General features: G+C 35.9%; 1 protein-coding gene across 1 annotated transcript; it reads right to left on the reverse strand.

Moving 5' to 3' along the window:
* Positions 1 to 1,127: 1,127 nt before the first annotated feature.
* Positions 1,128 to 1,577, reverse strand: LOC143598945 (uncharacterized). The gene has a single exon (XM_077077028.1). The coding sequence runs from the start codon at positions 1,575 to 1,577 to the stop codon at positions 1,128 to 1,130; it is 450 nt and encodes a 149-aa protein (XP_076933143.1).
* Positions 1,578 to 14,537: the final 12,960 nt, after the last annotated feature.

Here is a 14,537-nt window from a genome sequence, read left to right on the forward strand (position 1 = left end):
AACGAATTGAACACGAACTGTAATCAGTTCGCTATGTTCCGTTGGACGAACTAGCTAGCGAATCACATTTAATTCGCTATATTCCTGTAGCGAACTAGGGTTAGGTCAGGAATGTCAGAACATTCCCTGACATTCCCCCTTAACCTCGTACCACTTTCCGGCGCCGCCTTTCTGTTTCCGTCATTGCCGGAAAGCCGCCGGAAAAACGCGATTTCGCCGGAAAAACGGGTTTTAGCTCGTTTTTCACCGTTTTTCATCCCGTTCAATCCAGATCTGAGCTAGGGTGACTCCTAAGCTCATCATAGGTTCGGTTTATACCCGAATCCACCCGGATCTCGTGACTTAAACGGTTTAACGGTGTCGGCTCGTCGTTTCATGATTACATCTAACGGATTTAAGCTCAAACAATAAAATACTATCATTACCTCGGGTCGGTTATTGGTTTCCTTCTTGATATCGGTTTAGAGAGAGAGAACTAGAGAGAGAATCTTAAGTGTGTGTTTTGGATGGTGTAAGGGATATGTGTAAATGAATTAAAGGGAGGATTAAGGGTATATATATTTTTGATCATGGGCTTAAGCCCATGGTCTTTCCTTCATTCCTCCATAACCCAAGTCCATAACCCATATCCATTTACCCAACACAAGTCCATCTCGTATTCTATTCAACTAAACCGATAACGACCCGCTATAAAATAAACGAACTTTATTTTATTAATATAACCGAAAGTAGGATGTTACACTAGGCCTTCGCTTCTTGAAGTTGATGACATCTCTATTGATATTGATGGTGGATCAAGAATAATGATCATTTGAACATTTAATACTTATTTACTTTTTGAACTTGTGGTTTTCATGTTTTGAACATTTTATACGATTTCTTTTAGCCCTCACTTTTTTTGCATACCTAGGGAGAGGCCTGTGCACCTTTATAACTGCGGGTTTAGACCCATTATAAGATCAAGAATCAAAGGCTAGTAACATAAGCTCCCAAAATGTTTTCATGACCACCTCTTCAACCTAAATTGGTTTTTATCTTCCTAAGTTAGGTAAGCGATAAAATGCTCTTGTATGTCATTTTGAGCATTTTGGTATAATAACTACCTAAAGATTCATTCAAACTTTGTTTTAATAACTGTTTGACTTTTCATCTTTGAACTTTGTTTCTTTAAGCATTTTCTCATTACCGATGCAAAAGTTCTCCAACGAGTCTCGCGTCATTTTCTCAACCATTTTTAAGTACTCGTCGTTAACATCGGTCGTGTTGTCGTATGCGAGGATGCGTAGAGCCGAAGTACATTTTTGGATGGCCGTGAATCCTAAATATCCTCCTGCGTTTGGTTTTTGTTGAACATACGTATACTCCCGCTCCAAATCTCCCACGATGCGCAAAAATAAACGCCTAGACATCCGAAAATGACGTTGAACTGTAACGTCGTTAAATGTAGGTATGTCGTTGAAGTAGTCCTTCATCAAATGATCGTTCGCTTCAATACGATCCCGAAGGATATACGATCGCCTACGTTGCGACGAAGAGCTAGTAGAGCCAGACATTATCTTATTGGCGACGGCCCGCATTGCGCTCATGACCTCTCCCCCTCCTCCAACGCTCGTTGTTGCATCTGACGAATTTTCTGAGTCTCCTTAATTACTTGATCCCAAATGTCGGAAGAGTTCGGGGATCCATTTTGAGATAGTATGAAATGAAAATGTGAAGAAGTATGAAATGGTGAAAATGGTTGAATTAGTTTGGTATTTATATTTGAGTTTGTATATGATATGGTGATAATGGTTGAATTAGTTTGGTATTTATATTAAGTTTTTTATTTTTTTTTAAATGAATGTGCAGTCACTTGTTTAAAATATTATTATTTATAACTCCTCGCCTGCGACAAATACCCCCCGCCCTCCCCTTAAATAATGATTGGTGTTGGTATTTATTGGGATCGATTTTTTGAATAAGTTCTTTTTAAATAACCAACCACCATTTTTTAGAAACTGCTATATACCCGTTTGTCAACTGGAGAGATACTAGGAAGGAACAAGACTCAAGCGGCTATGGTTTGCGATGGTACCGACTGAGGTGGGCCGATGTTTCTGCCGGTCCAGCGGCTCCTCGCTCCAACCCCACTTGCTTGTTCATAAATTCTTCGACGTTGGTCCTTCTCATATGACCCATTATATATTATACATTCAAAAGCTCATTGACTTTAATATGACTGAAGTATATGAAACCAGTGGCGGACCCAGGATTTTTTGCCAATGGGGCCCCAATTTTTTCGGTTTACAAAATTTTCGGGTAGGTCGTTATTCGATTCGGGTCGAGACGAGGAACATAATAAAACACGAAAATATGGTGTCATTGGAAACGAGTAAGTAGAAAAAATATAGATTAGAAACTAGATAGAACATACACTTTTAATTCATTTTTATTCGTACCCGAAAACATAAGCGTAAGCTATATATATATATATATGGTCTTACATAAATAACCAAGACATGAAAAACTAACTCTTAAACAAATAAATGATTAATTATAATATACATACACAAGATAAATAATTTAAGAATATGTTAAACCCAAGTTGTCATTATATATGTTGCATGATGATAATGGTTATATGGGATAAACTAAAGAAAAAACACAAATACCCTAACTAAATAACTAATATTGACTAGGATATTAAAAAAACAACAAAAACTGGGTATGGTGAGGCTTGAACCTGCAACCTCCCAAAGAAAAAACAAGGGACTTTCCACTAGACCAGTTCAACCTTAATAGTATGGGTTCCAAGTATTAATTCTTATAGGGTCTTTACAAAATTTAATATACCGTCTCTAAGTATTTTTTTAAAACATTGGTGTCTCGGGACCCCGATGGGAACTATGTGGGTCCGCCCCTGCATGAAACTATGAAAGATGGGTCAACAATTGTCAACTTGATCCATTATGCACTTAAACAATCACATCACTATAGATTAGTTTAGTTACTGGGCCTTTTGCTCTATATTTTCTTTTACCTTTTATGGCTTTAACATATTAGTCTTTCTTATTTTAAACGCAACTCAGGCCCACAAAACAAGTTGTGGAATTTCTTTTAGAAAGTTAATAAAAAAAATATGCTATTCACCTCACATACAAAAATAAAAAACTTATATATAAATAATAGTGAAAAAATATTGTTGAGTCAAACAATTGACCTAAGGGGGAGATTGTGAGTCAAAGATTTGCTCTAAAAGAGACATATGGAAGATTGGAATCTTCTCAACCTTCTCAGAATTCGCTAAGTATGGATCCGGGCACACTAGACCTCCGAGCAGGCTTTTACGTAGCCGGGCTTGATATTTTGCCTATCGGGCAATGTTAACTTCTTGAAGTCTTCTTTAGTGAATATCCGAGCAGGGTTTGCAAATTAGTGAATTACCGAGCATGGTTTAATAGTTTATACTTATCCGGGCAAGGATCACTATATCAAGCAGGTTTGTACTTCATAGCCAAGTAAAGTTCATTTCCGAGTAAGCTTTTGTCTAACCAAGCTCATGAAGCCAAGTAATTGGAAGACTGGGCAAGGTATTCTTTAATAAGTTGGTCCAAGTAGGCTTGATGTCATGATGGAATATCTTAAGGATCATCGAGCAAGGTTCAACTCAAGCAAAGAAATGTGCTACTGGGCACACTTTGCTAATAAGCTATTTTCTAGCAAAGGGTTAATGGGACCATTGAAGAACAAGGTTGCTCGTAAGGATTTGTCGGGCAAAGTTTGGCAAAGTCAAGAAGATTGAAGTCTACCCGGTGAGTATTTTACTTGGTAAAATATTCTTCAAGTAAAGTCTACCCGGAAACTGATCCCGAGCACACTTCTATGTTACCAAGTCCTGAAGGATAGCAAAGCATACTTGGAAAGACAGAATTAATGCAAAGCCTACCCGGAAGACTTGTTTTTGTACTTAGGATTATTTTGAATATGTACGTTGTATTTAGGGTTTCTAGAAGGAATGACAGCTGTCCACAGGTGTCAGGCCTATAAAAGGAATAATTATGGCACACCTGAAAAAGGGAGGAGCAAAAACACACATACACAAAGACAGACACATTAATTAAGAAAGAATATTGTGTGTGACGGCGGTCATAGTATCGTACGGACAAAACCTACCTTCAAGAAAACCCTAAATCGATTATCCACTTTGTATGATTGATATTATATAAATGGAAATCTTTTGAGTGAATCTTGTTTGTGTTGGTTACGTTTGAATACTAATTAAGCAACCATATGTTTGTTATTGATTCCGCATTTAACAAACGGTAATCTTTCTAAATATAGCAACCCGTCATAACTCCCTTGTCGACACATCTATTTGTGAGAGATATGACATGATTTGAGTAAGATCCAGCTGAAATCGGGGACCTGACAAATGGTATCAGAGCTTGTTGCTGCTATTTTGGAAAGATTTTTGTTGCTGATTGAAGATTTGAAGAAAGATGACGTAAGCAGACCACTGTTCTATTGATTTGTGACATCAGCAACTCTGTTTTTCTTGTTATTTTTCTTCCAGATCTACAATCTACCGATGTTTTCTCTTCCTTATTTACATAAAAGCTTTAATCTTTATATTAGAAACTTGTTCTAATCATATCAGACACACCAGATCTGAACAATTTGTCTTCAGATCTGATTATTTTGAAACTTTGTTTTTACAAAGAAATCGATTTCTGTTGTTTTTTAAAATGTCTGGATATGAGGAACAGGAAGTCTCTACTAATAAGATTCCAAGGTTATATGGTCAGGAAAACTTTACCAAGTGGAAAGTGCTCTTTGAAGCAGCTGTATGCTACAATGACGTTGATATGTGGAACTCCATCAGAAATGGTCCACAAGCTGCTGTTGAAGAAGGTGCAAACACAGCTGCAACTGCTGCTGTCAGAGAGAGAATAAGGAAAGTAGATGACAGAGCCTTAGCCATGATAAAGCTAGGTTTGTCATGGGAAATTCTAACCAAGGTGGCTCATCACACCACAGTTAAGGCTATGTATGATGCCATACTTGAGATGTATGAAGGAAATACTGAACTGAAGAACATTAAGAAGCAAAGATTGAAGCAACAGTTGGAGAGGTTCAAGTATAAAGAAGGAGAGAGGTTGAAATCAATACTAGAACGCTTTCTAGGTATTGTGAATGAGTTGAGGACAACTGATTATGTCATGAATGACCTTGATTTAAACACAAAGTTACTCAACTCAATGCCAAAAGAATGGTATACTGCTTGCAAGTTCATCCTTCAGAAGCATAATTTCAATGACTTGAAATTGGATGATATAGTATGCTTCCTTCAGGCTGCAGAACTGGAGATGATAGAGAATGAAATGATTAGGGAAGAAAGGCCCTACTTCAATGTTTCAAATGCATTGATTGCACCCATGGGAAATTTGACTACCAAAAATCAACAGCAAATTCCCATTATTGAAGAACCAATTGAGCATCATGCTGATACACCAAAGTCTTTCATTGGTGGTAGCACAAGTAATCAAGGAAATCAGCAGAGGTTCAATGTGCAACTGATTGATGATGTTGATACTGCATCAATGACAAGTGGTAATCAAGGGAATGTACCTCATTCAAGTGGTGGAAATGGTCAAAGCAATGAAACACAGGCATTGTTGTTTATGTTTACTGAGTCATATAATGCATTTGTTGAAAAGAACCTGATTCACACAAGTGTGGTACAAGGTGATCTTGAGCAGATGATTTAGAAGACATGGATTTGAAGTGGCAGGCTGCCATGTTGGCTCTGAGAAGTAAAAGGCTGTATAACAGAACATGTAGATCTCTGGTCTCTGGTCCAAATGAAAGGATTGGGTTTGACAAGTCAAAGGCAATCTGCTACAATTGCCAACAACCGGGACATTTTGCAAGAGAGTGCTATCAACCCATAAACTATCAGATGAATCAGCTCCAGAATCAACAACCAAGAGGTCAGCAGCAATACCAACAGAATCAGACAAGATTCAACAACAACTTCAATTCCAACAACAACTTCAATCCCAACAACAATTATAATCCCAACTTCAACAACAACTTTCAGCCTCAAATGAACAATCAACATCAGGGTATGCAACAGAATCAAGGGTTTCAACAGAATCAAGGGTATCAAATGAATAACAATCAAAACCTTCAAGCAGTTCAAAATGTTCCAAACAACACTATTCCAGTCAACAAGAATCAACCAAGGAATCAGGGAAATGTGGCTGTGACCAAACAACATGAAAGAAATTTTGATTGGAGTAATCATGAAGAGGACATTGCAGAAGATATCAAGAGAGCAAATGTGGCATTCATGGCCATAATTGAGAAAGAAAGTGGATCATCATCTCAGGTACACTCTGCTCCTACTGTTGATTTAAATGAACTTATCATTGAATTGAAAACAAAAGTAGGAAAGCTAGAAAGTGAGTGTTTTAGAAAGCAAAGTATTATAAATGGGTATGAAGCTAGTGAGATGATCAGTGAAGACAAGATTAAAAGTCTGGAAGATGACTGTATGATCAGTTTCAGAGCTCAAAACAGATACATCACTGAGATTGATGGACTAAAGAAGATGTTGGTTGTAGAAAAGGTGCAGAACACTAAATTGAAAGTTGAAACTGCATTTTTGAAGAATTTGGTTTCAACATGCAACATATGTGGTATTCTGAAACAACTAAAAGAACAAGACAAATACAAATCAGTTCCACCTCCATTCAACAACAACTTCATGCCAAAAGTTGACAAAGAGAAAAGAGATGCATACCTACAACAATTCAGAGATGTCTTTCAAGACAAAGAAGAATTTGTTGATTTGTACAAGAAGGTAGAAGTGAATGATGAAGGAGAGTTTGTGATTAAGGAGGATGTAAAAAATGATAAGTCAATTGGAATACAAGTCTCTGAAGATGACTTTGATCTTGTTGAATTGGATCAAGATTATTTGAGTGATCTAAGTGACCAAATCACTGATAAACAAATCAAAGCTGCTGAAAGAGGAAGAAAATACAAGAAACCAGAATCAGTTGACAAACTTCCAAAGTATCCACCAGTAACACCTAAAATGAGAAGAAAAATTGACAGAATGAAAAGAGAACATGTTTCTTTTGACATATGTGAAAAGAAAAGGATTAGTTACAATTCAGTAAGACCTCCAAGCAAGGATAAAATGGAAAGGATAAAGAAAAACAACAAGAAGAAAGTGACTGAAACAATTGAGGTTGACAACTTTATCCCAGTTTATCCAGTGTTTTCTAGTCATGAAGTGCTTGATGTTGGAGAAGTGGAAACCATGGAAGAATATGTGAAAAGACAGTCAAGGTACAAAGAAAGCAGTGATGAAGAGCCTATGATTATGGAAAAGATTGTCTTTATCAAAAGCAAAGTTGAAAGACAAGACATTAAGATTGAGGAATTTGTCCCTTTCTCAATTGATTATGATAGCTTGAGAACACAGAAGTCACTTGTCAAAGCACTCAAACCAAGTGAAAGGTTCAAGAAACCAAAATAACATGAAAAATTCAAAGGCAAGGTTTGGTGCAAGATGTGTGATGAGTATGGTCATCACACAGACTCATGTGATGAAAGATTGAAATTTCAACCATTTCATGTCCCAGATGGAACAAAGTATGGTCAAGACTTTGTTCTGTACAAACAGAAGTATGATGAGTATCTGGGAAAAGGAAAGGAATGTGGAATGAAACCAAGAACAAAGATGAAATGAGATCTGCTAGGGAGACAAGGTTTGAGAAGAAATCTGAAGTCAGAACAAAGAAGCAAGGAGCTAAATCAGCTAGAAGAAGTATGTCTCCAAAGAAGCATGAAAAAGTGACCAAACAGACTTCTCAACCTTTGAAAACTATTCCTAAAAGGGATACTCAATCTGTCAAATCTGATAGTTCTCAAGAATCATCAAGAAGTGATAAGACAAGAACAGAGGTGTCTTTCCTAAAAAGAAACTCACTGAACTTACTGGTGATGAGAAGTTCCTGTTACAGCAATTCTCAGCCCCTAGAACTCCTGAACAAAATGGTGTGGCAGAAATAAGAAACAGAACACTAATTGAAGCTGCAAGAACCATGTTAGCAGATGCTAATTTGCCTGTTACATTTTGGGTAGAAGCCATAAACACTGCATGTTATGTTCAGAACAGGGTACTTATAAACAAAAGGCATAACAAGATTCCATATGAAATCTTCAACAATAGAAAGTCTTACATCAAGTTTTTCAAGCCCTTTGGATGCAAATGTTTTCTTCTGAACACTAGAGATTATTTGAACAAGTTTCAAACAAAATCACTAGATTGTTTCTTTGTTGGATATTCTACTCACTCAAAAGCATACAGAGTTTATGTAAAAGACCATTTGAGTGTTATAGAATCATCTGACATCATTTTTAATGAGAATCAATTCAATACAGTTGATGGTTCAAGTTGGTTGTTTGATCATGAAAAGTTGATAAAGTCTTTCAAGAATTATCATGAAGACTTTGATGACTCATTCTACAAGACCAGTGTAATTGAGGAAAAGAAAAAGGAAATATTGGACTTAGAAGAGTTATGGAAAAAGGTTTCTAGCAAAGAAAAGGAATATACATTTGTGAAGGTTCCCTCAAGTGACATTGATGGACATGTACAAGAAAATGATCAAGTTCAAGATGAGGGAAACCCAAGCAACCAACCAAAAGTGAAACAAATACAAGATTTCAACACTTGTTTGAAAGTCTAAATCTTGGAAACAATGGTGCATCCACATCAAGACATACTGCTGAAGAAGCACCAGAGTTTCATGATGCTGAAACAGATTTGATCATGATGAACCAGAACACAATGAGTCAAATCTTGACACAACAATGTCTACTGATATGATAGTACAAACTCCTTATGTGGAAAAGAATCATCCCTCTTAAAACATCATTGGAAACTTAAATGAAAGAGTCACTAGAAGTCACTCAAAAATTGCAAACATCTGTCTTTACTCATGTTTTCTATCCTAAACAGAGCCTAAGAACATTGCTCAAGCACTGAAAGACAATAGTTGGGTGGAAGCAATGCAGGAAGAATTGGCACAATTCAGAGACCTACATGTGTGAGATCTTGTTGATAAGCCATTTGACAGATATGCAATAGGAACCAAATGGGTTTTTAGAAACAAAAGGGATGAGAGGGGTTTGGTGATTAAGAATAAAGCTAGACTTGTGGCACTATGATGCCTTCAAGAAGAGGGAATAGACTTTGAGGAGGTCTTCGCACCTGTTGCAAGACTTAAAGCTTGCATATGCTGCCTCAAAAAATATTAGAGTGTTTCAGCTTGATGTTAAGTCTGCATTCCTAAATGGAAAGATTTATGAAGAAGTGTGTATAGCTCAACCTCCAGGTTTTGAGGATCCAATGTATACAAACAAGGTATATAAGCTAAAAAAGCCCTTTATGGATTGCATCAGGCTCCTAGAGCATGGTATGATGAGCTGTCAAATCATCTTATTGAAAATGGTTTTCTAAGGGGAGCCATTGATAAGACACTCTTCTACAAAAGAAGGGATCAGACTTGCTTCTGTTACAAGTGTATGTTGATGATATCATCTTTGGTTCAACCAATGAACAAATGTGTTTGGAGTTTGAAGGGGTGATGAAATCCAAATACAGCATGAGCTCTATGGGAGAAATGAATTTCTTTCTTGGACTGCAAGTTCAACAAAAAGCTGAAGGGATATTCATTCACCAAACTAAATATGTGCAGGACATCTTGAAAAAGTCCAACTGTCATGAATACAAGACTGCTTCAACTCCAATGGACACCAAAGAAAAGATGATTGCTGATGAAAAGGGGGAGCCTAGGGATGAACATGAATACAGAGCCAAAATTGGATCTCTGATGTATCTCACTGCTACAAGACCAGATATCATGTTTGCTGTATGTGTGTGTGCAAGATTTCAATCAAGTCCAAAAGTCTCCCACATGAATGTTGTGAAAAGAATATTCAGATATTTGAAGGGAAGACCATATTTGGGGATTTGGTATCCAAAGAATCAATCATTTGACCTGATTGCCTACACAGACAGTGATTATGATGGATGCAACATGAGCAGAAAGTCAACCTCAGGAGGATGTCAATTCTTGGGAGAAAGACTAGTGTTATGGCAATGCAAGAAGCAAACAACTGTCTCAATCTCTACAGATGAAGCAGAATATGTTGCTGCATCTGCCTATTGTGCACAAGTTCTATGGATTCAGAACTAGATGCTGGATTATGGTTTGAATTTTCTGAACACCCCTATTCTTATTGACAATACTGTTGCATACTTTACTGTTAAGAATCCAGTTCAACACTCAAAGACTAAGCACATTGAAATCAGACATCACTTCATTAGATATTGTAGTGAAAAAGGTTTGATTGAAATGCAAAGAGTTGATACAAGTGACAATTTGGCTGACCTAATCACCAAACCACTTGATAGAACCAGGTTCAACTTTTTTTTGAAAGCCCTGGAAATGATCAACTCTGATGAGATCTGATTAAGGATGTGTGCTTAGTTGTATACCTCTATGTGCTAACTGATTACTTTATTTAGAGGTTTCACAATTTGAATGTTATGTGAATATGTTTGAGTATGATACTGAGTATGTTGATTGAATATGTTATGAATATGTTTCAATTGAAAGCTGATCGAATATGCTTTGAATATGTTACTTGTTTGATGTTAACTGATAGGTGCTTAAGTGAATATCTGTGCAATTTGTTTGAAATTGATAAAAATACTTGAGTGTCAAGTTAACTGATCTGATGTTATGATAAGTAATTTGATCTGTTTGTGTGAATTGAATGCTTATCTGATGTCATGAGTAATCACTTGTTTATGATATCTTGAATATGTGTTTTATCTGATCTTTTAATGTTATTAAGATAGGATAGACATTGAATGCTAGTGCTGTCTGCTTGTCTTGATAATGTTATGTTTGATTAAGATTTGATTATGTGCTACAACTGTTTATGTCAAAATGTGTTTTATGTCAAAATTAAGTGATAAAATGAATTTACTAATGAATTTTGCATAAACACTTTATTCTGGTCAAAACATGAGCAAGTTGTTAATGGTGTAGAGATATGATAATACTATTCGGTTCAAGCTTTATAGAAGCTCAAAAGAAGGATTTTTCAATGAAAAGTCTCAGAAAGTTGTTTTTGCTGAAAATTATGTTACTTGCACAGTTGGAAGGACATACACATGTGTATGTTTGGTCCTGTAATCTGCAAAGATTCAAAGGATTGCCATTAACAGAAAACTGAAAGCATTTGGGGCAATTATAACTTGTTTCTTATTCCTTCACTTAAAACTATGTCAATAGCTCTGACATTGAAAGGACATATATTCATATGTATGTTTGGTCCTGTTGTCCACTTGTGGTCAAACAGGATAGTCATTTACCTGCAAATTAAGAGATATTGGGGTGATTGAATATTAAACTTAAAATTTTTGGGAAATGATAGTACATTGACTACTTAGCCAATCATATGGAATTAATAGGCTAAAAAAGACCTTAGTACAGTCATTAACATGTATGGTTGCTTTCTCATGATGTGTAAAATCCAATGTGATATAAACATAATGAATATGCAAATCTTTATGTGGAGATACATAGTTGTCTTTGCATGTCTCAAGATAAATCTCCCCAAATGATAGGCGGAAAAGTGATTACCCAGTCATACACAAGCCTGTTGTTATTAGGTTAATCAAAAATGAATCATATTTTAAAAGAATGACAAAGAACAGTTGTGAACTACTTTAATTTCAAAATTTTGTCAACCAAAAGTTGAGACTTGCTCACAAATTTTTATTGAGAAAATGCAAACATGAGGGTTAATTACAGAACTACAAGGGTGGAGGCAATCATATAAGTCCTTTAAACATCCTGAATGAAAGGCCTGTAAGTCCAACTTGCGTGGAATGTAAGTCCAACGTTCAACATCACATATGTTTGTAGATTTGTAAAGAAATATCTTATAAATTTTCAAAAATATGTTCTGTCATTAAAGTTTTAAACAAAAAAGGAGGTTGGAGTCAAATTTGGGTGATCTGGGGAAAGCCAAATAAGCTTTGAGAAGAGATATGATGTATCATAGCACAGTATTGACCATTAATGCATTATGCTACTAATTGAACCTTAATCATATCACCAAAGAGATGACATTAATGCTGAGTTTATACCTGCTGTTAACCTGTCTATGTTGTCATAATAATGCTGAGAATGAAATATTGTGAAAGCTACTTAGTCAATATGATCCCATTCCTGAGATCTTTTCAGTTTACAAAAGAAATTGTTTTGAACTGAAACATAACTGAAATTTGATCTCTAAATGCACCATTTTCTCTTAAACTATGATCTGTAATGATACATAACTTAGAAATGTCTTTGACAAGTGGTTTAAGTCAAACAGTGTTGCATTTTGCCTTTATTAGGTTGAATATGTAAGTTCGGGTAGGGTTTGATGTTTTCAAACCTTTCCGGGCACAAAACAGTTGATTATGTGTGAATATGTGTTTTCGGGTAAGGTTTATTGCTTTATAACATTTCCGGGTACACTTAGATGTTTTTATCTAAGTTTACCATTTTCGGGCATGCTTTGAAGTATTTATACTTTTCGGGTAGAGGTACTATTTTAGTCACTTTCCGGGCAAGCCTGATTGTTTATGTTTGAATATGTATTTTCGAGTAAGGTTTGAAGATTTATGACCTTTCCGAGCAAGCTAAGTCATTTTTGACTAAGGTTATGATTTTCGGGCATGCTTTGAAGTGTTTACACTTTCCGGGTAGAGTACACTGTTGTATTAATTTCCCGAGCAAGCTTGAAGTCTTGAGATGATTATGTGTTCTAGCTAGCTTTTAACAAGAAATTCTTGTTTCGAGCAAGCTTTGCATTTTATATACTGATTGTTATTCCTAGCAAACTTTGTGAACTTAGTTTGGTACACCAAGTAAGTTTTGTGATTTGTGTGAATATGTTTTCAGATAAGGTTTGATAACCTTTATAGGCACACTTAGTTTGTTTATCTAAGTTTTGTCTTTTTCGGGTATGATTTGATGATTTGAATTTTCTCGGGTAGACTAAATTGTTTAATTTAGTTGCCGGGCATACCTGATGGTTGATATGTTTATCCTAGCTAGCTTAGTGCTAACATAGGATTGTCGAGCTAGCTCTTTAATATTTTAGACTATAGCACACTTAGGTGTTTTATGTTTAAATTTATTCCGGGCATGCTATGAGTTATGTATGATTATGATTTCTTTGAAATTACAAGTGTTTCCGGGCAAACTTTGTTTTCCGAGCACACTTTATATTCGGGTACACTTTGAATTTTCAACTGTTCCCTTAATATACTTGGTAATTTCAAAATTTGACTTTCCGAGTACACTGTCTGCTAGAAGTCCTTTCTGGGCACACTTTGTACTCTAGGAAGGTTATTTGGGTATACTTTGCAATAGAAGGTTGTACGGGCACACTATTCATAAGAAGGTTGCTCTGGCACACTATGCAACAAAGTATGCTTGATTGAATATGTTTCTTATTATGATAGGGTTTATGCTAGATTGAGTTATTTATTTTGAATTTGAGAAATTTATACGGGTATCTTAATTGATTCCTAGCAAGGTTTGATATTTTATCGGGTAAGCTTTGTGAAGTGGAAATATACCGAGTAGATAAAAATGTTTTTAATATATCAAGTGGATAATGTTACTGTTTGACAGCTAATAATTTACAAAACGACAAAAAGGCATTTAAAACCCACTTTCAAAAGGTATATAAGAGGGGGTTGGAAAACATTTTCAACATTATTTTTCCCTCTCTCTTCTTCCACTGCAACTGCTTACTCACTAAGAAACTTAAAACCTACTCATCGCATTCATTAATAATCCAAACCCTAACTTTAATCAGCCCTCTAATTCCGACTCGGTAAGCATTAATGATGTGTTTTCCGATCATGATTAGACAATAATGGGCTTTGATTATGTATTTGATTACTAATACTTTGTTTATGTGTTTAGGTTATAAATTTGTCGAAGAACAGGTTCTTGATGATTTTTCTCTCTTTCTTCTTCACTTTTATGCCTTGAAATTACTTAAAGTACTGAACTTTATGTCTAATTTCACTTTGAATATGTTTGTTTGTGATGTTCAGATATGGCAGAAGAAGAACAACCCAAATACTTCTTTGAAAAGAAGCATAACATGTGTGCTCTATTGCAAGTCACACCTGACAACGAGCCGGTGGCACCAATGATTACATGGATGGCTCGATCAAACGTCAGCTTTGCTTTCACTGAATATCCTGTTATCTACAGAAATCATTCACTGGATTTCTGGAGATCTGCAGAGCTTATAGAAGATGTAAATGGAAAGAGAATCGAGGCAACTGTTGCTAGACAAGAAATACATGTAACGGAGAGAATAACAAGAAGATGTCTGCGGTTGAATGATGATGACCATAATCATATAAACTTCAGTACAACACACTTGATGAA

This window comes from Bidens hawaiensis, unplaced genomic scaffold (genome assembly GCF_021521415.1).
Source record: "Bidens hawaiensis isolate Kalapana, Puna unplaced genomic scaffold, B.hawaiensis_p1.1 tig00051295_1, whole genome shotgun sequence".
Lineage (NCBI taxonomy): Eukaryota > Viridiplantae > Streptophyta > Magnoliopsida > Asterales > Asteraceae > Bidens > Bidens hawaiensis.

Coding starts and splice junctions, on each gene's coding strand:
- LOC143598945 (XM_077077028.1), bottom strand. CDS start 1,577: ATGCGGGCCGTCGCCAATAAGATAATGTCTGGCTCTACTAGCTCTTCG.